At 43.7% G+C, this 21,661-nt stretch overlaps 1 protein-coding gene across 1 annotated transcript in view; it reads left to right on the top strand.

Annotated features, from left to right (window-relative positions):
* Positions 1 to 9,632: 9,632 nt before the first annotated feature.
* The window catches only part of EP300 (E1A binding protein p300), an 80,172-nt gene continuing 68,143 nt past the window's right edge, over positions 9,633 to 21,661 (top strand). The window contains exon 1 of the mRNA XM_032882917.1: positions 9,633 to 10,975. Coding sequence (XP_032738808.1) covers positions 10,882 to 10,975 — 94 coding nt within the window. The 5' untranslated portion in view covers positions 9,633 to 10,881. The remainder of the gene's footprint in view (positions 10,976 to 21,661) is intronic.

Here is a 21,661-nt window from a genome sequence, read left to right as displayed (position 1 = left end):
CGTGGGTTAAGCCTCTGCCTTCGGCTCGGGTCATGATCCCAGGGTTCTGGTTTCGAGCCCTGCATTGGGCTCTCTGCTCAGCGGGGAGCCTGCTCCCCCCCCCACCCCCCGGCCTGCTTGTGATCTCTACTCTGTTAAATAAATAAAATCTTGAAAAAAAAAAAAATCTGCATTAGTGTTCCCTTGTAAATCTGTATCATAAATTACTTAAACAGTCCTCAGCCACTGGGGATTGAAGCTGTTTTCAATCTTTTGTTCTTATAAACAGTGTTACCCTGACTATCCTTGAATGTGTCATTCACACATGAGCCCTGATTCCCCCTCTCCCTCTGTCCCTCCCCACCACTCATGTTTTTTCTCTCTCTCTCTCTCAAATAAATAAATAAAATCTTAAAGATAAATAAATATATAAGTAAATAAAATTAAGAAATCTGACAATACCAAATGTTGTCAGTCAAGTGGGATGACAGGAACTCTCAAGCACTTCTGGCAGGAGTGTGAATTGGTTAAGCTGCTCAGAAAACCTGGGACTGTGGAATCCCTAAATCCCAGAAATTCCAGTCCTAGGACTTACACATCTTGAGAGAGCCTTGCCCATGTACATCAGTTCAGAGCAGAACTATTCCTCATAGAATAAAAATGAAAAGCCTTCAAAGGTCCATCCATAGTAAAATGGAAAAATTGTGATTTATTAAGACAGTGCGAAACTCTACAGCAACAAAATGAGCAAATCACACCTTCAGGCAGCAGCATGGCCTAACAACGTGGAGCTGAACAAATACGTCACAAAAGAAGAGAATGGTTTCCTTTATGTAAAGGTCAAAAATGGACGAAACTATTCTACAGTGTCTGATGATACGCGCACGGGAGGGAAAACTATATTAGAAAGGCAAGGAAACGGTGGTGACTGAAATCTGTGTAGTGATTCTGCTTCTGAGAAGCAATGGATATGCTATAGGAGAGGCCACAGCAACGATGGGCAGAGCTGCTAACGATCGGCTAGATTTCATTTCATGGCCTGCCTGATGATTACACACTTGTTGGCTTTGTCTTTAAAATGTGTATATAAGGGCCCCTGGGTGGCTCAGTGGGTTAAGCCACTGCCTTCGGCTCAGGTCATGGTCTCAGGGTCCTGGGATCGAGCCCTGCATCCGGCTTTCTGCTCAGCAGGGAGCCTGCTTCCCTTCGTCTCTCTCTGCCTGCTCCTCTGCCTACTTGTGATCTCTGTCTGTCCAATAAATAAATAAAACCTTTAATTAAAAAAAATTAGTGGCTTAAACAATACAGGCATTCATTATTTCACAGTTTATACAAGTCAGGAGTCCAGGCATTGCTTAGGTGGGTCCTCAGCTCAGGGTCTCCCGGGGCTGCCGTCACGATGCCAACTGGGCTGCATTTCATCTGGAGGCTTGAATGGGCAAGAATCTGCTTCCGAGCTCATTCATACGGTTGGCAGAATTCATTTCCTTGAGTGAGGGCCCCAGCTTTATTGTTGGCTATTGGCCTATAGTTCCTAGAGACCACTCACAGTTTCTTGCCATTTGGCTTCCTCAACATGGCTGCTTACTCCATCAAGCCAGCAAGGAGAACCTCTTACTCTGATTCTCTAATTGGCTAAGTCTTGATGCAATCTCATATGACACGACATGATCTGGGAGTGATATCCTATCACCTTTCCCACTGCTATTGGTTAGAAACAAGTCACAGATTCTACCCACACATAAGGGGAGGGGATTAAACAGAGGCAGGAACATCAGGAGGTGGGAATTTGGGGGAGTCACCTTAGGGTTTGTCAGCCACCACTGTTTATTGTTTTGTGAGGTTTTTCATCTACTTTCTTTCCTATTTTTTTTCCCTTAACCACATGCAAGAGCTCTGTGGATTAAATAAATTAACCCTTTGTTTGCTAAACTGCCAACTCTTTTTAAATTTTTATTTATTGATTTTTTTAAAGATTTTATTTATTTGAGAGAGAAAATGAGAGAGAGAGAGAAAGAGAGAGAGACAGCGAGCACCAGAGCGGGGAGGGTCAGAGGGAGAAGCAGACTCCCTGCTGAGCAGAGAGCCTGATGCAGCACTTGATCCTGGAACTCCAGGATCATGACCTGAGCTGAAGGCAGTCGCTTAGACAACTGAGCCACCCAGGCACCCTATTTGTTGATTTTTTAAAGTAATCTCTATACCCAATGTGGGCCTTGAGCTCACAATCTTGAAATTGTTCTTTGATTTATGTCAAGAGGAATCAGAGTAGTAGTGCAAAGAATAAACCTGAAATGAGGCCGCCGGTAGGAGGTCAAGGCAAGTATTCTACCGATGTCTGATGGAGATGCACCTGAAGTCCATGGGAAGGAAATGTTTTTCAGGTTGGCGGTGTGTGGAACACTGGGTTTGCTACTTTGTATGCCTGTAATGACCTCAATACCCCAGGACATCGGTTGTCACCAGGTGATGTCACATGTTTAGCTTCCCAGTAAGCCACATCACCAGATCACCCGTGCCCATAGCCTAGGGTCTGGGCTTTATGGCATTTTCTGTGCCTCCCTTTACCTATGCCTGAATTACAGGGACAACAGGTTTTTCAATTATTTCATGTTGGACTTTTTGTTTTTGTTTGCTTGTTTGTTTGGTTTGGTTTGGTTTGGTTTACCAGGATAGCCGCTCTCAGTCATTCAAGACTCCACTCCCAGGCTGTCTCCTAGAAGGACACCGGAACTTCCAGGCCAAGGTCGTTGTATCACCTTTGTGTAAATTGTGATTGTGAGTATTGTAATTGATTCTGTATTTATATTCCTGTCTCTTTCACTCAATAGCAATACCCTCCAGGGCAAGACTGCTTCTGATTTCCCTATAGACCTGTATGTCCATCTGTCCAGGGGAGATTCCCATATGGGTGTCCCACAAGCACATTACCATGTCCAAAGCTGAACACATCTAAAGCACCTGACTGAGTGTTCATATAATACCCAAGACTCTATCATTGCCTCTTGAATATTAGATTATAATTTCCTGTTTATGAGACTATCTCTACCACTAGACAGTGAGAAACTGAGGGTGGAAATTGTGTGAATTTTATTTAATTTTGCATTGGTGGAGCCCAGCACAGTGCCTCCATATAGGAGCTATTCAATAAATGTTCAATGATCTGAACTGGATATCTCTACCTTCAGGACGAGGTACCACGGGAGTATCTAGGAAATTCTCGGGACACATTTGTTACGTTAGATTCTAGGAAAGATGCTTCTCCCAAAGCCCTCTGCCCGCCCTCCTTCTCTGGCAGGCTTAGATTAACAGTGAGAGCCAATAGTTTGTCACATAGCAACAATAGTAAAGAATGAGCTACCGCCGAATAGAGCAGACGCTTGCCTGCCGCAGAGAGCAGAGCAGAGCTATTTTGAGATCCTTTAGGTAGAGTCACAGTCTGATAGGCCCACACATTGTGGCGATAGTTACCATCAGCTTAGGGGTACGAGGCATTGAAAACATCTGATTTGCATGTCTGTCTTTTCTGCCATCCTTTGAAGAACGCTTTTAGAATATAAAGGACCAAATTTTAGGTCATGGTTTTCTTTTCTTGAAGTCAATCAGATTTTTATTTATAATACTGCTAACCTATTTTAATATTCCAATGAATTGCTGTACATTCTAATTTGTAGATCAAATGAACACAAGTTCCAAAATAAAAAGCAGGTCTCAGTTCAGCCTTCCCAGCAGGGCACACATGGTCCTTTGTGGCCTGGCCAGGCCACTCTTTCAGCATCCTCTGCTGCCTGGGTCCTTTCATTAGCATATGCTCCAGCCTCCGTAAGCAGCACCCAGGCACCAATGTGACAAAGTATTCCGCTCATGAATTATCCATCCTTGTTTGCTTTGAGAGAGCCTCCACTACTCTGTCTGGTAACTACTGATCCAACCAGGTTTCTCTCCAACTAGATGGTGTGCCCAGGGGATGAGAATAGTGTCTTTTCCATCTTGGAATCCACAGTTCCCAGCAAAGTGCTGGGCACAGAGAAGATGCTCAGGAAAGGCTGGTTCAGGGTGTCAAGACTGCAAGTTCTTGCTTGCTAGTAGTTAGGCTCTACCATAAGGTGGGGCACCATGCCTCACAACATGGAAAGTTACAAAGTCAATGGCTGCTTTTATGGCTTTGGTACTCTGTGTTCTAATTTTATAGAAAAGATTTTGTGATGGGGCACCTGGGTGGCTCAGTCGTGTCTGATATCTTGATCTCAGCTCAGGTCCTCATCCTAGGGTCATGAGTTCAAGCCCCACGTTGTGCTCCATGTTGGGCACGGAGCATACTTTAAAAAAAAAAAAATTGTGAATGTGTGTGTTTGAGTATGTGTTTATATATAGAACTTTCTTCTTCCTTTATTCATTCATTCATTCATTCATTCATTCAACAGACATTCATTGGCTTTGAATCCTGCAGCAGCTCCTGTGCTAGGTACCAGAGGCATGAGAAAGCATGAGACCCACTTTCTGCCCTGAGGGTTAAGTGGTAAGAGGCCTGTATGGGCTGTTGGAAAACCTGAGTTCAAGACTTCGTTTTGCCTCAGTTTGGGGTCTCATGAAGGACATTTTACTTGCTTTAGAGCCTTGGTTGCCTAGATCATTAATGAATACAAGCACTTATCCTCCTTCTGTTATAAAGAATCTGGGCCAAGATATTCATGATTCCAGGAGAGAGGAAGATTGGCTGGTACCCGATGGACAGGTGAGATAGACTGTCCTTTTCAGGGCCAGATAGACGGTGTCCTTGTCGCTGCAGCAGAAAAGAAGGATGGGCAAGGAGACCGAGTCACTGAGACCAGCCTGGCAAATCAGGGGTGTCTATTCATTTGTTCAAGACAGTTGAGTTGAGTTCCTACCATGCATTAGGTCCTGAGTTAGGAGCGGGAGAGAAAGAGATGGGCAACATGGTCACCCTACCTGCTGTCACCGGGAAAGGCCAACAAGGACTATAACACAGGGCGAAACACAGGCAATTCAGAAGTATAGGATGCTTGCAATGGGATGACATCTGCAACCAGAATTTGAGGGGATCAGGAAGGCCTTTACAGGAAAAGGGATGTGTAAGTTGAGACCTGGAAGGTGATTGGGAATTAGATGGCAAAAAGGGGTGAGGTAGTGACTGTTTCAGACAGAAGGAATATGTGGGAAGAGAAAGTGCATCACAAGCCCCACAGAAATGATTCCACGTTGCTGCAAGGAGGGAGTTTGAGAGAAATGGGGCAGGTAGACAAGGGCCATTTCTTACACATTACAAAGAAACACATTTCTTTGCTAACGGCAAAGAGGAATCATTTAGACTTTTTTCTTTTTTTAAGATTTTATTTATTTATTTAACAGAGGGAGAGAGAAATCACGAGTAGGCAGAGAGGCAGGCAGAGAGAGAGGAAGGGAAGCAGGCTCCCCACTGAGCAGAGAGCCCGATGCGGAACTCTTATCACAGGACCCTGAGATCTTGACCTTAGCCGAAGGCAGAGGCTTAACCCATTGAGCCACCCAAGTGCCACCCCCCCCTTTTTAAAGATTTTATTTATTTGACAGAGAGAGACACAGTGAGAGAGGGAACACAAGCAGGAGGAGTGGGAGAGGGAAAAGTGGGCTTTCCGCTGAGCAGGGAGCCTGATGTGGGGCTCGATCCCAGGACCTTGGGATCATGACCTAAGCTGAAGGCAGATGCTTAATGACTGAGCCACCCAGGCACCCCCCCCGCCAAAAAAAGATTTTATTTGAGAGAGAGAGAGAGAGTGCGCGTGGGTGAGAATGTGCACGGGGGGAGGGTCAGAGGGAGAGGAAGAGAGAATCCCAAGCAGACTCCAAGCTGAGCCTAGAGCCTGACACCAGACTCTATCTCATGATGCTAATAAGATCATGACCTGAGCCGAAATGAAGAGTGTGACACCTAACTAACTGAGCCACCCAGGCCCCCCGCTTTTATTCATTTTTAAGTGCACAGTTTAATGGCATTAGTTCCATTCACACACCTATGCAACCATCACCACCATCCGGCTCCAGAATTTTCTAATCTCACCAAACTGAAACTCTCTACCCGTTAAATGGCATCTTCCCATTCTTTTCAGCCCCTGGCAACCACCATTCTTTCTGTCTCTGTGAATCTGAGTACTTTCATAAGCGTATATAAGTGGAATCATAATCCATAGTTGGGGGTGTTCTCGGTCTCTAACATTCACTTAGAGACCGGCTGGGCCTGGTGGTTTATTAACCTTTGGGAGTGGGGAGAGGAACTATTATAATGCTGCAAGAAACATTCTCATATCCATCTCTGTGCACTTGCAGAATTCATCCTAGAGATATTGGGATTTTCAAAATCTTTGAGTGTAATACTATGAACCTAAAACATGTGTTCCAAGCTCTTTCCCCATTAACATTGTATATAAACACCAATTCTCCACATCCTTGCCAATATTGGCTACTAAAATTTTTTTCAAGAACAGATTTTATTAAATGTATGATATAGATAAAAATGTGTTCTCGTAAACGCTGACAACATTTTGGAAGAGTGTGTAAATCAATAATTACTTGCAATGGATATGCAGCCACTTTCACAGCCAGTCCCCACTCGTATTTGCAGGAGGAACCCAAGTTCCTGAGGCATTCTTCCCTTGATGACAAGTGCTCTAAACAAACTTTGTTGGGCCACACCTAGAATAGCCCTTTTTAATCTAATTTTAGAATGAATGACTGGAGGGGCGCCTGGGTGGCTCAGTGGGTTAAGCCTCTGCCTTTGGCTCAGGTCATGATCCCAGGGTCCTGGGATTGAGCCCCACATCAGGCTCTCTGCTCAGCAGGGAGCCTGCTTCCCCCTCTCTCTGCCTGCTGCTCTGCCTACTTGTGATCTCTGTCTGTCAAATAAATAAATAAAATCCTTAAAAAAAAAAAAGAATGAATGACTGGAAACAGCTAAGGTGACACTATGTATCAGACACTGCGGGTAAACATTATTCCTAAATTATCATGTTTAATCTTCACAGTAAAGTAGGTCCAATCAAGAAATCCATTTTACAGATTGGGAGCCTGCCCATGTCACACAGCTGTGACACAGCCAGAATTTAACCCCAGGCCTGGTGGCCTTCAGTGCCCATGTTCTTACCTGCCAGTCTCTGCTCCCTCCTGTGGCTCCCTCTCCCACCTGCCTCACACCTCATGACAATTCCTTCTTCATGCACACCCTTAATCCACACATAGCACTACACAATTGGTGCAAATTTTCCTTTGGTTAAGGTATATATAATCCAGGGTGATCATTCCGTTTCGCTTTTTTGAAACTATCCGAAGTCTTATTTTAAAAAAAATATTTTATTTATTTGACAGAGAGAGAGATCATAAGTAGGCAGAGAGGCAGGCGGTGAGGGGGGCGGAGAGCAGGCTCCCTGCCAAGCAGAGAGCCCGATGCGGGCCTCGATCTCAGAACCCTGAGATCATAACCTGAGCCGAAGGCAGAGGCTTAACCCACTGAGCCACCCAGGCGCCCCTCTTTTTTTTTTTTTTTTTTTAAGATTTTATTTGACAGAAAGTCAGCGAGAGAGGGAACACAAGCAGGGGAAGCGGGAGAGGGAGAAGCAGGAGTCCCATGGAGCAGGGAGCCCAAGGCTGGGCAGATGCTTAACGACTGACCCACCCAGGAGCCACTGAAGTCTCCTCTTGATTGCATTCGTGGGACCCTCGCTCATTTCTCCAGCCCTCTTCAATGCTGCTGACTTCCAGGTCCTGGGTGAACACCGTGAGGCACAAATCCCAGGAAGGAGCAGGAGGCCTGAGAACTCTGTTTACTGTGGAGCCTTCCCTCTAGGCAGGTCCATGGCTCCTGATTCTTTTTGCAGAATTTTCTCACGAGATGGTCCTCAGATCTTCTTGGATAGGCTTCCTTTACCTAGTCCTAAGGTACTTTTGGCCAGGCAGGCCAGTTATATTTGAAAGCTGCTTAAATTCAGGTTGGATCCTTGGCAAAACGAGGCAAATCTTTTTCCGAAGGTCAGAAACTCTTCAAAAAGTTGGGTGAGCAACCTTCCAGAAGAAAACTACCAGTCAAGTTTCCAGGTGTTGTCCACATCTCTTTCCTATGTCCACTTTACTGCAAAGGTGGGTATAAACTATCAGAAATAACTGAATCATTCCTGAAGGCCCATTTTGACCTTAGTCACACATGCTGAATACATCCAAAAACAACTTTCTTAAAGCACCTTTTCAATTTACCTGCTTTTCTACTTTGATTGCGGTGAATTAGGCCTGAACATCACAGGACAGAACTCCTCCTTGTTGGTAACCTGAGTTGCTCCGTGGATATCTTCTCTGCTAGCTTCTTACTCTCCTCACCATTCACTTTAAAGAGCAAACCACCACCACCACCAAAGTGAATTCAACAATAAGCACACACCAACTAAGGAGGAATGAGATTTGAAATATGTGAAAAAGCTTTTAACTATCTCCATAGATACTGGTTTGGGGGTTTCCTTGGGGAACACTAGCAACCTTGCCACCTCCTCAAGTACCAATTTACCCAAGGCCAAACACAGCGGAATCCCATAATGTGTAGGAATGTGAAAGCATGCTGGCGAGGCCCTCCTCTGCAAAACTATGTTTTGCACACACTTTATTTATATTCAAGAATTTTCCTCCCTAGTTACATTTTGCTTTTGTCCACGCTTAGATTATCTTTAGCACATTACGTTTTTGCCCTTTTCCGTATCTACATTATCTTTAAGGCACTACCTAAACGTACCTCTTTTATTGAGCTAGCCTACTGGGGGTGGGTGAAAAGTACCAGCATAAAATGTCCTCAGATCTCAGCTGTATTCAGAAAAATAATTCGTCTCCCTTGGTGAAAGAGGTACCTGGTAGGGGCGAGTGGACACGTGGTGGGCTAGAAACGAATTTAGGTCTGGTCCTACAGCGTCTTCCCACCACTGTGATTTTTGTTTCCTGATTATCAAAATAATATATGCTTATTGTAAAACAAAGTGTAAAAATTGGAGAAAAGGGAAACAACTCATAATCAGTGTGAATTTTTGGATGTGAACCGTTCCCTCTGGGAGAGAGAGATGGAGGAGAGAGGACGCACTGGGTCTCTGACCAGAAACACTGGCCGACGACGGGGTACCCCCTGCCTGGATGAATCCACTGGGGTTCGGAAGACTGGCCGCCCAAGGACCCGGGACGCAGGGCCATCCCTACGGCGCTCCTATTCGGCCACCTGCGCGGTGACCTGGCGCCTTCCCCAGTGCAGCTCCCGGGCTCCATCACTCCCCGTTCCCACCGGTCCCCTACGCAGAGACCCAACCCAGGCACCTTCCCCCGCAAGTGTCCACCGACTGAAATTAGATCCCGAGTCGGCCCCCGAGCCCCCCCCCTTGCCGCCAAGTCCTCCCCTTTAAAGGGAGCCACCGGGTGACGCCGGGGGAGTTTGCGGAAGCGCCAACCGTGTTGGGGCCTTGGGCGGATCCCGTGATTGGAACTGGCCCCGCCCCCGGGTCCTCTTCCCCCATTGTGTGAGCGGCTCGGGCCCAGGCCCCGCCCCCTCACCACCTCCCTCCGGAGGCCCAACCCCTCCCCTTTTTTTCACCCCCCCTTGGCTCATTTCCGGCCGCCGCTGCTACCGCTAGCCTGTAAGGAGGATTCGGCAGAGGGAAGAAACAACAGCCGCCATCTTGTTTGTGTGCTAGGCTGGGGGGGGAGAGAGGGCGAGAGGGAGCGGGCGAGAGTGGGCAAGCGGGACGCCGGGCTGAGTGCGAACTGCGGGAGCCAGAGTGCGGAGGCGAGCCGGGCCGAAGAGAGGCGGCAGGGGCCGAGACAGTGGCAGGGGGCCCGGGGCGCACGGGCTGAGGCGACCCCAGCCCCCTCCCGTCCGCACACACCCCCACCGCGGCCGGGCAGCCGGGCCGGCGTCGACGCCTAGGGGGGACCATTACATAACCCCGCGCCCCGCGGCGCCTTCGCCCGCCGCCGAGGGCGGCCCCGAGCGGAGCCCCGGGGGGCGGGCGCTCCCGGCACCTGGCCGCCGGGGGTGGGAGCCGTAGCGGCGGCCGTATTTATTTCTGTGCCGCGGGAGAGGAGGGCGAAGGAGGAGAGCGCGGCGCGAGGAGAGGCCGCCTGCGCCGCCCGCCGGAGCGGGGCCTCCTCGGTGGGCTCGGCGTCGGCGCGGGCGGGCGGCGCTGCTCGGCCCGGCCCCCTCGGCCCTCTGGACCGGCGAGCTCCGCGCCCGGCGTCCTCGCCGCGCCTCCGCCGCCCGCCGCGCGATGTGAGGCGGCGGCGCCAGCCTGGCTCTCGGCTCGGGCGAGCTCTCTGCGGCCATTAGGGGCCGGTGCGGCGGCGGCGCGGAGCGCGGCGGCAGGAGGAGGGCTCGGAGGGTGGGGGCGCAGGTCCGGGAGGGGGCACCGGGAGGAGGTGAGTGTCTCTCGTCGCCTCCTCCTCTCCCCCCTTTTCGCCCCCGCCTCCTTGTGGCGATGAGAAGGAGGAGGACAGCGCCGAGGAGGAAGAGGCTGATGGCGGCGGCGGAGCTCCGAGAGACCTCGGCTGGGCAGGGGCCGGCCGTGGCGGGCCGGGGACTGCGCCTCTAGAGCCGCGAGTTCTCGGGAATTCGCCGCAGCGGACGCGCTCGGCGGATTTGTGCTCCTGTGCCCTCCTCCGGGCCTGGGCCCAGGCCCGGCCCCTCGCACTTGCCCCTACCTTTATCGAGTCGGCATCCCTCTCCAGCCACCGCGACCCAGCGAAGAGAAAAAGGAACTTCCCCCACCCCTTTCGGGGGCCGGCGGAGCCCCCCCGAGCCCACCCCAGGGAACGGGGCGGGGAGCCCTGGCCGAAGAAGAGATTTCCCGAGGATTCTCGTTTTCCTCGCCTGTATCTCCGAAAGAATTAAAAATGGCCGAGAATGTGGTGGAACCGGGGCCGCCTTCAGCCAAGCGGCCTAAACTCTCATCTCCGGCCCTCTCGGCGTCGGCCAGCGATGGCACAGGTTAGTCCCGGGAGCCCTGGCCTTCCACATCCCCCTTAATCTTTTTTGCTCCGTGCACCCTTCTTCCATATTTTCTTCCTTTTTCTTTCTTTTTAGTTCTCTGCTTCTTCATTAATTTCAAAGGTGTTTGAATGAGCTGGTCGAAGACGTCCAGTAGCCCAACCATTTTCTTTGCTTCCTAATACATTCGTTGCAACACTATGTCATATAGATGTGTGTTCTGGAATTAGAGCTCTTGAGTGGTGCTATGGAAATAGCCTTTATTGTTGCTCCCATGCAGTTTAATTTTTGAAATGCCAGTGCATTTGTGTGTAAGGGCTTTTTTAATGCAATTTTGCTTTGAATCTGTTGTTGTTGAGAAATGAGGAATTGCGAATCCTTTCTCCTCTATTGCACTTATTCTGTTTTCTCTACTTTCCACTCTTCCTTTTCAAGGTTTTCTCTTTTTTGAACAGGATTTTCCGTTGAGGATGAGAGTATAAAAAAATCTCGATTTTATTTGTGTGTATGTGTGACCCAAGATTTCAGGTTTGACGTTAGGTTTAACGTCAAACCTGAAATTTGGTTCGAATTATTTTACCTCCCATTCCTAGCTCCCCCCCTTTTTTTATTTGCCTTAAGAATCAATATGGAGCGCAGTTCATTTTACATCTTCCATTTCTTTGGTGTGAGACCAAAATGTCTGAAACTCTGGGGTTTTAGGTTGGGGGAGAGCAGAGGCATTTTCTTTGCAGTTTGTACTCACTTTCGGGGGGCGGGGGCAGTGGAGATAACCAATTGTGTGAAGTTATGTACTTGGAAATCAAAAGTAGGAGTTATAAGGGTCCCAGTCATGAACTGCAAACGTAAACTGATCGTACAAAAGTTTAAAATGTGCATTAGGTTCTGTATTTGTGTGGTTTTCCTTTTTTATGTTTTAAACATACTTGGAGATCCATATTTCAGCTTAAAAAAGCTCAGCCATTCTTAACTTCATTCAGTTGTGGACCAACCCTTTTGTCAAGGGAAATTCAGGGAGACTTCCCTCCATCATTCCCTCCTTATAATTAGTTTGGTGCTGTCCTGATGGCCACCGACCTTCTCTTTTGCTCTCCTAGTTGTTTGAGGTGCCAGGATAATGAAGAGGGAAGAATGGCTGGCCATCTGACAGTCCACAAGATGTTCCCCCTTACTACGGAGCATCTCTTTAACTCAACGTCATCCCTCCATCTGCCAGTGAGAGTGCATAATGGAGTTAAATGTACCCTATGAGTTTGTAGAGAACTTCTAAAGTATGTTTCTAAGTAGGCTTCGTTTCTCAGGGTGAAAATGTAAGGATGTGTGGCAAATGCTTTGGATTCTTTGCTTTTATAAGAAAAATGTGTCATGAGTTTAAGATAACCTGCAGATTGAAGATTTTTGCAGTTTGCTACTTCACACTTGTAAAATTGGCCATGCAAGAACTTTGATCTATTCTTATTCCTTGAACTTTCTGTATTCTTCACAGATTTTTTTTTTCTCTTACTTGCCTTTTTTCCTCAGGACTGTTACACATAACGAGTATCCTATTTCTTTGCACTTACTAAAATGTTCCGAAGGATTTTCAGATCACCTTTAGACATATTTCTGTCTGTATTTTTTTGTTACTTCTTTAATTTTTGTGTACTGTAGTAATGAATTTTACATTTGAGTTCAGTAGTCACTTGGGATGTTGTAGAGAAAACTTCTTTAATGTGTCACTTTGATGACCCCTGATTTGAACAGCTTAGTCTTGGAGTAATGCAAGGCCTGAAAGGAAAGCTGCGCTCTCTTGTTCAGGTACCCCTGTTCAGGTGCACTACTGCTTTCCTATTTGATCTGTGCACTTAGCAACTTTAGCTAACTCATTTTAGTAGTGTCTCACCTGTCTAGTACACAAAAACTGCTTCACTATTTGAAATATCTTTGAATAATTAAGAGAGTCCTAAATGTATCAAGTGGGTTTTTAGAGTAAAAAACTCTTGACCTTGAGATGAACTCAATTTTAGTACTAAGGGTTTATCTTAGTATTAGTTACCTTTCTTTAAATTTTGTGATGAGAGATGATCCCCTTGCCCCAATTAAGATTGTACTCTAGGAATTTTTTGGTGTCAATTTTTAATCCTAATCAGTTTGGGTTTTGGCCGGGGAGCGGGGGATGGAGGGGACTGGAGGGAGAGAGTGAGGGAGTTATAAAGAAAATACTGTCCCATTGTGAACTTAATTGAAGTTGGGGTTTTTTTTTTTTCCCCCAGCCAACAGTGTGTAGTATAAGTTGGCAGGGAACTTTAAACAGACACACCTCACTTTAAAACTTGAAGTTTTCAAAACATGTCTCACTTTTTGACTTTTGAGTTATTACCTGGACATTTTATAAATGTGAAAGTAAGTTTTTTGGTGATTAAGAATTTTATCTAGAACTGGGTCATAATGATCCCAATGTGCTAGCCATCAGAAACTTTTTTTTTTTTTAAAGATTTTATTTATTTATTAGACACACAGAGAGAGAAATCACAAGTAGGCAGAGATGCAGGCAGAGAGAAAGGGGGAAGCAGGCTCCCTGCTGAGCAGAGAGCCCGATGCGGGACTCGATCCCAGGACCCTGAGATCCTGACCGCCATCAGAAACTTTTTATTTTTTTAATGATTAGGTCTTGTTATTTTAGTAGTGTAAGCATACCTACCACGAGTGTTGGCATGTGCCAGTTTTACAGGAAGGAAAACTGGAACCCAGTTGGGTTGACATACTAATGTGTTAACAAATTAACGTTTAAATTCCAACCTCTGGATTTTTACGGTTAGCCACTGATGGCAGAATAAAAATGACTTAATGAGAAGTCAAAGATTCTTCTAAAACATTCCGGATTGATTCAAATAGCTTGAATTAAGTTAAAGTTTATGTGTTGGAATGGGAAGACACATTTTTTTTTAGCTTTTGCATCTTCGTGTTCCTGTTTCAGTATTTGTACTTGATTCATTGAAAATTTTATTTAACTTGGTATGGTTAGATGAGAACTATTTGATAAATCAAATGCGTGTTCTCCACCCAAAAAAAGATGGTGAAAGCCTTTTGTAAAAATATTTCGGTAAAATTACTGACCAGGAAAGTTAACAGGTAAGTCTTGAAAACATTTCTTGAACCTATTTCTAGTAATAATCTGAGTGATGGGCTTGATGAGGATGATACAGTTGCTTTCATTGTTCACTGGGTATGTTCCGACATCGCTTTGTAAACACTTAATGCTATATGCACTGAACGAACAGACTCTGGAAAGATGGCTGATACTGTGAAGATCTGGCACATTAAATAAGGATCTTTCTGGTCTTCGTACCCATTTTGTAGTCCTACTGTGTACTCGTGTCAAAATTGGCTTGGATTTTATGCCTGTTTTTCATTACGAAGGAACAGATAGGGCAGATAGTATATGTAATATTTAGTATATATAATATTTCATTTCGACCACTAGATTAATACACATAATAGGGAAGTGGCAAGGATTTTTTTTTTAATGTCATTTATATTTTCTCAAAACAGTACTGTGGGTTAGTGGTTTATTATCCTAACCAGAATATTTTAGGTGGAAGCCATTTCTTTTCAGCTCTTAAACCTATGATACTGTGTTTTAATTTTATTTTTAAGGCGTGCATGTTTATATTAGAGTTCTCTTGGGGTTTTTCAGTTATGGCTCCTTGGTCCAATGAGGTATTGCTGACCTCAGTGTTACGTTGCAAAACATTTTATTAAGTGCCTTGAACTCTGGCAGTTGCCTATTCTCAAGGCTTTGTAAGTTCATTTATAGGGCTTCAGGAAGGCTCTGTGTGATTGATAGATAAAGTGACTTTTGTTAAATTGTAAACAGCATATGTGTTACATACAGTATGGGTGCCGTTTTCTAGCAGAAATTCTTGTCTGTCACAGATGTAAGAAATGTATTGGCATGTCCAGTGAATGTATAATGGAGAGAAAGGAAACAGTTTCTGCTTTTAGTTGCCTTTTTGCATTATTTTCTGTTTTACTTTGCTTTTCCACCTTCTCCTTAGTCTATTCTATAAAAAGCGAGAAAAATTGAAACAAGAAGTTGAAAATAGGTGCCTGGTGGTGTTTGTAGGGACATTAAGTGGTAAATAGGAAAGGGAAAAAAAAGAGTAGGAAGAACGTTGCACAGACAAGTGGGAGTGTAAAATACCTCTTCCTGGTATATTTACAAAAACAGCTCAGGAGCTGTTCTGCCAATTCATAACAGCCAACAATTAATAGAAAAGTGAGATATGCTTGTTTCGTGTGTATTTTGTGATTTTAGGGTTTCCTCTTTGAGAATTTCTGAAGTGTGGCAAATTTTTTAGTGTGGCAAACATATTAGAGAAATTAATGAGCAGGTTAAAACTTAAATTATACCAAGTGTACAAATCTTAAAACATTGAATTTTGCAGATGATTTTTTCACGTGATGGGTGTTAGTTTTCTTGTGAAATTTTGGTAGGAAATTTTTTATTGCTTAGTTCTCATAGGTTTAAGGGAATGAATTTTAAGGTGTTTAGCTTCTTCTGAACAGTTAAGATATCCTTTGTTTTTAGATATAGATCTTATTTTATAAATGCTTCAAAAAGCATTTAGGAGTAATTTAGTTGAGAGAGAGAATCAAAAACTAAAACTCCTGAAAAAAAGTGAATGTTTAAGAAAAGGGGTTTTTGGAGAGACTAGATTTCTGATCCCAGATGTGACTTTTATTATAAACTGAACCTTGGGCCAATTACTTAACTTCTTTTTCTCAGCTTCCTCACCTGTAGTACCCACCTTACAGGATTATGATGACGAATAAAAGAAAATTCTCTTTGTCAAATGTTTAGGATGGAGTGCTTGCTGCAGTGTAGTATGCGCTCATTGTGTTGATGGTTTTTAACCTTACTGTCTAAGTATATAGCAACAACAAAGCAGTGGTAAAGATTTTTTAGTGGATTTATAGATAGATTGGATAAAGAGAAAGCCAAGTTCATGAAGTTCAGGGAGTAGTAGTATTTTTTTTTTAAAAGATTTAATTTATTTATTTATTTGTCACAGAGAGATATCACAAGTAGGCAGAGAGGCTGGCAGGGGGGGGGGCAGGCTCCCTGCTGAGCAGAGAGCCCAATGTGGGGCTCGATCCCAGGACCCTGAGATCATGACCTGAGCCGAAGGCAGAGGCTTAACCCATTGAGCCACCCAGGTGCCCCCAGAGAGTAGTAGTCTCAGAAATAAAGCTTACTATACAGTTAGCCAATCTGCTCAAAGATGAACTTTCTGAAGAGTTTAAGAATACAGTAGCTGAGACTAAAAGTAGAAGTATTTTATGTCCTGTCATACAGGGTGTTTTGTATATGTAAGTAATTAAAACGGAAATTAAGTATTAAAAGCATAGTGAGAAATCAAAGATTGTTCTTACTAGAACTGCTCAAGTTAGAATGGCTTTTTGCTAAAGAACTGTGTGATTAAACATTACTTTTTCTATTTTCTGTTTGCTTATCCCTGGGTCTTAAAAGAGTTTCTTAAAAAGGAAGAGGGAGAAGAAAAGGACAGCACAGTGCTTTTCAAATTTTTTTGACCACACCCAATAAGAACTACATTTTACATGGGAGAACTAGAGCCCCTACCTCAGCAAGTGGACAAACTACTTCTCCTACTACCTGTAACATACTCTGATGTTTCCTATTATTTTTTTTTAGTTCTGGTTGTGACTCACCATATTGATTTCATGACCCGCTATTGGCTTGTGACCCACAATTTGAAAAATACTGGCTTAGAAGAGTTGACAACTTGGCATTCATCTGTATTGGACCAACATTTTCTGTATACTAGGCATTTCTCCTCAGTGCAGGGGATACTCTGTTACTCCTTTCCGTACGTAGCTCATAGATAAGGGGATGAGAGTGATATTTAAGACTGACCACCATTGTGTTTGTGAAGTACCGTGTACAGTGAGAGAAACAGGAGGGCCTGTAAGCTGTAGCTAGTGTTCCTCTGGTGGCTGTCTTTGAAGAATTGGTGTCTGATCTTGAGATCTGAAGGATAGAATATAGGATTAGTAAGAGTGCGCCCAGACTGGGAACAAGAGTATGGCCTGTTCAGGAAACCTATTAATTTCCATCTGACTGTGGTAGAGGGATGGAATAGCAAGAGATACAGCCATATAGGTGAGCATAGAGCCAGTTATGCTTGGCTTCTAATTCTTCTTGGAGTTTAGATTTCCATTTTAGCTCTTTTAAAAAAGATTTTTTTTTTTTTTTTTTTTTTTTTTTTGGCCAGAAAACACGTGCATTAACATGCGCACAATGGGGGAGAAGCAGGCTCCCCACTGAGCAGGGAGCCCAGTGCGGAGCTTGGTCCCAGGACCCCGGGAATCATGACCTGAGCCAAAGGCAGATGCTTAACCTACTGAGCCGCCCATTTTAGCTCTTTTTTCTTTTTTTAATATTTTATTTATTCATGAGAGAGAAGCAGAGGCAGAGGGAGAAGCAAGCTCTCCAAGTAGCAGGGAGCCCATGTGCGATTCGATCCCAGGACCCCAGGATCATGACCTGAGCCGAAGGCAAATGCTTAACCATCTGAGCCACCCAGGTGGCCTATTTTAGTTCTCTTAAATGGTTGGGACATAATTACACCTTGATGATTGACTAAAGTGAGGAATGCTTTGGAAAGGAACAGGGAAAAATTTGAAATAGGGAGACCAGAGAGATGGCTGTTTTAGGATACCAGCTGTGATGAGGGTGGCCTGAATTAGTAGATGGAAAGCTGTGAAAAGATTTGAGGAAAGTGGGTGACCAGCAGTACTTAGTGATTAATTACACGTTAGGATGTTGTGATAGAGGAATCACCGGTAATTCCCAAGTTTCAAGTTTGGGCAGCTGGATTGGTGAGGTTGCCATTTTCTAAGATAGCAAACTTAGGAAGTGAAGTATATGTGTATGAATGGTGGTGGGGAGGGGTTGTGATGAGTTAAATTTTAAACATTTTGAAATTATGTGATTCCCCTGAGTTGAGTTGTCACTGTTTTCATTTGGTGTGTCTTTCTCTCATTTCAGCCAATAAACATTAATTACCAAACATCAATTGCTGGACACTTGGAATTGTAAAAATGAATCAAGGTTGTACTTTTTGCTCTTAAAGCATTTAGGATCTGATGGGGTTGGTATATGTGTCCGCACAATTTTCCTTTGAGTTGTAGTCTGATAAGTGTTTTTAAAAAGTCGGGATAAAGGTAGAGGATAGGGATTGTTTCTGACAGTGTGAGTTTGGAGAACTGAGGGAAAACTTCAGAAAGTGTATTTGAACAGAGGTAGGAGAACTTGAAGATCACTTAAAGAAGTAGAGAAAGTTGGGAGAGTATTTGTGTTTCAGGTGGAAGAAATACAGGCGGTTCTAATGTGACTGGAACGCAGACTACAGTGTTATGTTTTCACGTGAGACAGGTGGAAAAGGATTTTGGTGTCCTATTATGAAAAGACAGAAATACAGTAAGGAGTTTGACATTTCTTAGATAAAGCTTTTTTTTTTTTTTCCCCCTCAGGATAAAGCTTTTATGAGCAAGAGAATGACATGCTCGTAAGGGGGAAGACTAATTCTGGTGACACAGGTTCAGTAGCAAGAAGAGCACCTAATGGCAGGAAGACTAGGGGTATGCCATTTATCTTTTGAAGTGCACTTCCATTTGCCTTGGAAATTTTTGGTAGAGTGTAATTATTGATGTGGATTGTTTATTTTTTTAAGGTCCAGTTTTGTTTACCAGTAGTCCTAAATGTGGAGAATACAGGAGAGCACTCAGAAACCATTCATTCTCTCCTTTTTCTTTACAGATATGCAATCTTTAGGAATTTTTTTTGTTTGTTTGTTTTTTTGGAGAGATTTTATGATAGCTCTATCACATAGGATCCCCTATGGGCATTTCATTCCCACAGGACAAACCCCAGTCAAGCAGATGAATCTTAGACTCCCTTCCAAGATGTTACCAGTATTCAAAATCAAGAAATGATCAGTGGTGGTTAAATTAACATGCAGTTTAGGTTTAATATGAGCATGTCATTGAGTTGATTTTTAAAGTGGGATTTTTGATAAATAACAGTGTCCTCACCTTTTAGTTAATTTCATGCCAAGAAGTGTCACCATATTAATAAATTGATGAAGAGCAAGGCATGTAGTCAGTATAAAACTTCTAAAAGTGGGCGGGAGGTCACACATTTGATCACTTGTAACACTTCATCTTTGTTTGAATTTTGAGACCTAACTTAAATGTGCTGGGGTTAAGAGTCAACTCCAAAGTCAGTCACTTGCCAGAGTATAGGTACACCTTTTGATGTCATGGTTGCAGGACAATGTTAAGAATGCATATTTTGAAATTTGCTTGCATTTCTGCCCTTTGACTCCTTTGGATTTCAAAATTCAACACTTGCTGACATGCATAGCTGTGTGATCCTCTATAACCTAATATTGATCATCGTCTTCAATCCAGATTTGTAGATAACTCACAGATTGTTTCCAGTTGTCTTGAAAAGTATTAGAAGTCATATCTGTTTTTCCGGCATGGATATTTCATTTAATTTTCTTAGTTTTTGAAAAGTAGCTTTGAAGTGTTTGTGCATCTTTCTTTTCTTGATAGGTGGGTTGTTTGTGATTAGATTAGTTCTACAGCTACAGAGTATCGAAATACAATTTTTAAATAAAGCGCTGAATGAAGGTTAGGAAAGCTGCTTCATTCTAATTAATCCATGAAGTCTGCAAATTTGCCTCCTTTTAAAGGCTGCAATGTTTTAAAATGTCCTTTTTTTTTTTTTTTTAAGATTTTATTTATTTATTTGACAGACACAGATCACAAGTAGGCAGAAACCCAGGCGCGGGTGGAGGAAGCAGGCTCTCCGCTGAGCAGGGAGCCCAATGTGGGGCTCGATTTGGTGCCCCAAATGTCCTGCTTCTTAAGCACCCAGACAGCTGAGTTAATGTAGAAAGTGTCCTAAACCAGTTAAGAATGAGATATCTTGGGACGCCTGGGTGGCTCAGTTGGTTAAGCCGCTGCCTTCAGCTCAGGTCATGATCCCAGGGTCCTGGGATCGAGTCCCGCATCGGGCTCCTTGCTCAGTGGGGAGCCTGCTTCTCTCTCTGCCTCTGCCTCTGCCTGCAGCTCTGCCTGCTTGTGTTCTCCCGCGCGCGCGCGCGCGCGCGCGCTCTCTCTCTCTCTCTGACAAATAAATAAATAAATAAATAAAATCTTTAAAAAAAAAAAAAAAGAATGAGATATCTTTGTTATGTTGCCAATCTCTAGCCAAACTGTTAACAGACCTTTTGAAGTTACATAGATTTGACTTTCATTACCATCCTTATTTTTTAAAATCCCACATCCCTCGCTTGGAATAGGGGCTCTGAGCATCTGATCTCTACCCACCTCATCGCTCATTCTGTTCTCCCTGCTTTGAATTCTTAACAGTTGCTGAACTGGAGCTTTAGGTGGCACACATCCCATTTTCTTTCTCTCCATCCTTCACCTGTCCCGCTCCTACTTATCCTCTGGCCTCACTGCTGGGTTAGAGGAAAGAAAGGTTTTGAGATCTGGAATGTTCATTTTTTAAAGCATTTTAATGCCACAGAGAAAACTAAATGAAAGGAGAATCGGGGCGCCTGGGTAGTTCAGTTGGTTAAGTGTCTGCTTCCTCTCGGTTCATAATCCCAGGGTGCCTGCTTCTCCCTCTTCCACTTCCTCTGCTGCTGCCCCTGCTTGTGTTTTTTCTCTCTTGCTCTGTCAAATAAACTCTTAAAAGTAAGAGAGAGAGAGAGACTCAGTGGATAAATTCTGTCTTCTGTTAAGTGCACACTTAAGAATTGACTAGTTTTGGAATAGTATGGATATTAGTATGGGTATTTTGCTTATGTGCACAGTTTAAGAGCAGAACTGAGTTTTTATTTGACTTCAGTTTACCTGAAGCACAAAAATAAGCCTGTTATAAACAAATAATGTTTGGGCCTTGTAAATGGGAAAAAATGTATAACTGGGAAGAGGTGTCATTCAGTAGAATTAGATTTTGAGCCAAAATTATTTCAAGTGTCACATCCTAATTAGAAACTTAAAAAAAAGCCTATTTATGCTCACAGCACAGTGTGCAGTGTGGGATTGTATTGTTAAGAATTCTAATTTTGAAGGTTATGCTTCATTTATGTATTTCATGGTAGGTAGTATTTATCTAGTTTCTCATATATTGTGGAATCATCATTTTTGGAAAGGCTAAGTGATGTAAGTATTCATTTTACAAGAGATTACATGGGTAAATCGTATAGCAATATAGAAAACACCAGGGGTGACCTGCAAAATCAGTATGTAATAATGAAAGGATGTTTTGACTCAGTGCTGGTTTCTCACATAATTCAATCCAATTTTGTTTTTGTTTAGGTTGTCACATTTCTAATATCTGGTCCATTGGATACACCTCATGTATTCTATCTAAACTTTGCAAATCACATTTAAATCTGTCCTATTAGTCACATTTGTATCACTGTATTTGGATTGAATGTACATGCAGGTGAAGAAACATTTGACTCAAAGTTATTTTGTACTTGAGCATCATTAAAGGTATTTGGGAACTTTTCAACCAACTATTTGGTAGAAACTGTCTGCTAATGATATTGATTGGTTGATAATTTTTTAAGAGTAAGCGGGAAATACCTTATTGGACAT

This window comes from Lontra canadensis, unplaced genomic scaffold, assembly GCF_010015895.1.
Source record: "Lontra canadensis isolate GAN:19392208 unplaced genomic scaffold, GSC_riverotter_1.0 scaffold84, whole genome shotgun sequence".
In the NCBI taxonomy this organism is placed as follows: Eukaryota; Metazoa; Chordata; class Mammalia; order Carnivora; family Mustelidae; genus Lontra; species Lontra canadensis.
The sequence above is the reverse complement of the archived record's forward strand: the minus strand, read 5'-3'. Positions and strand labels throughout refer to the sequence as shown.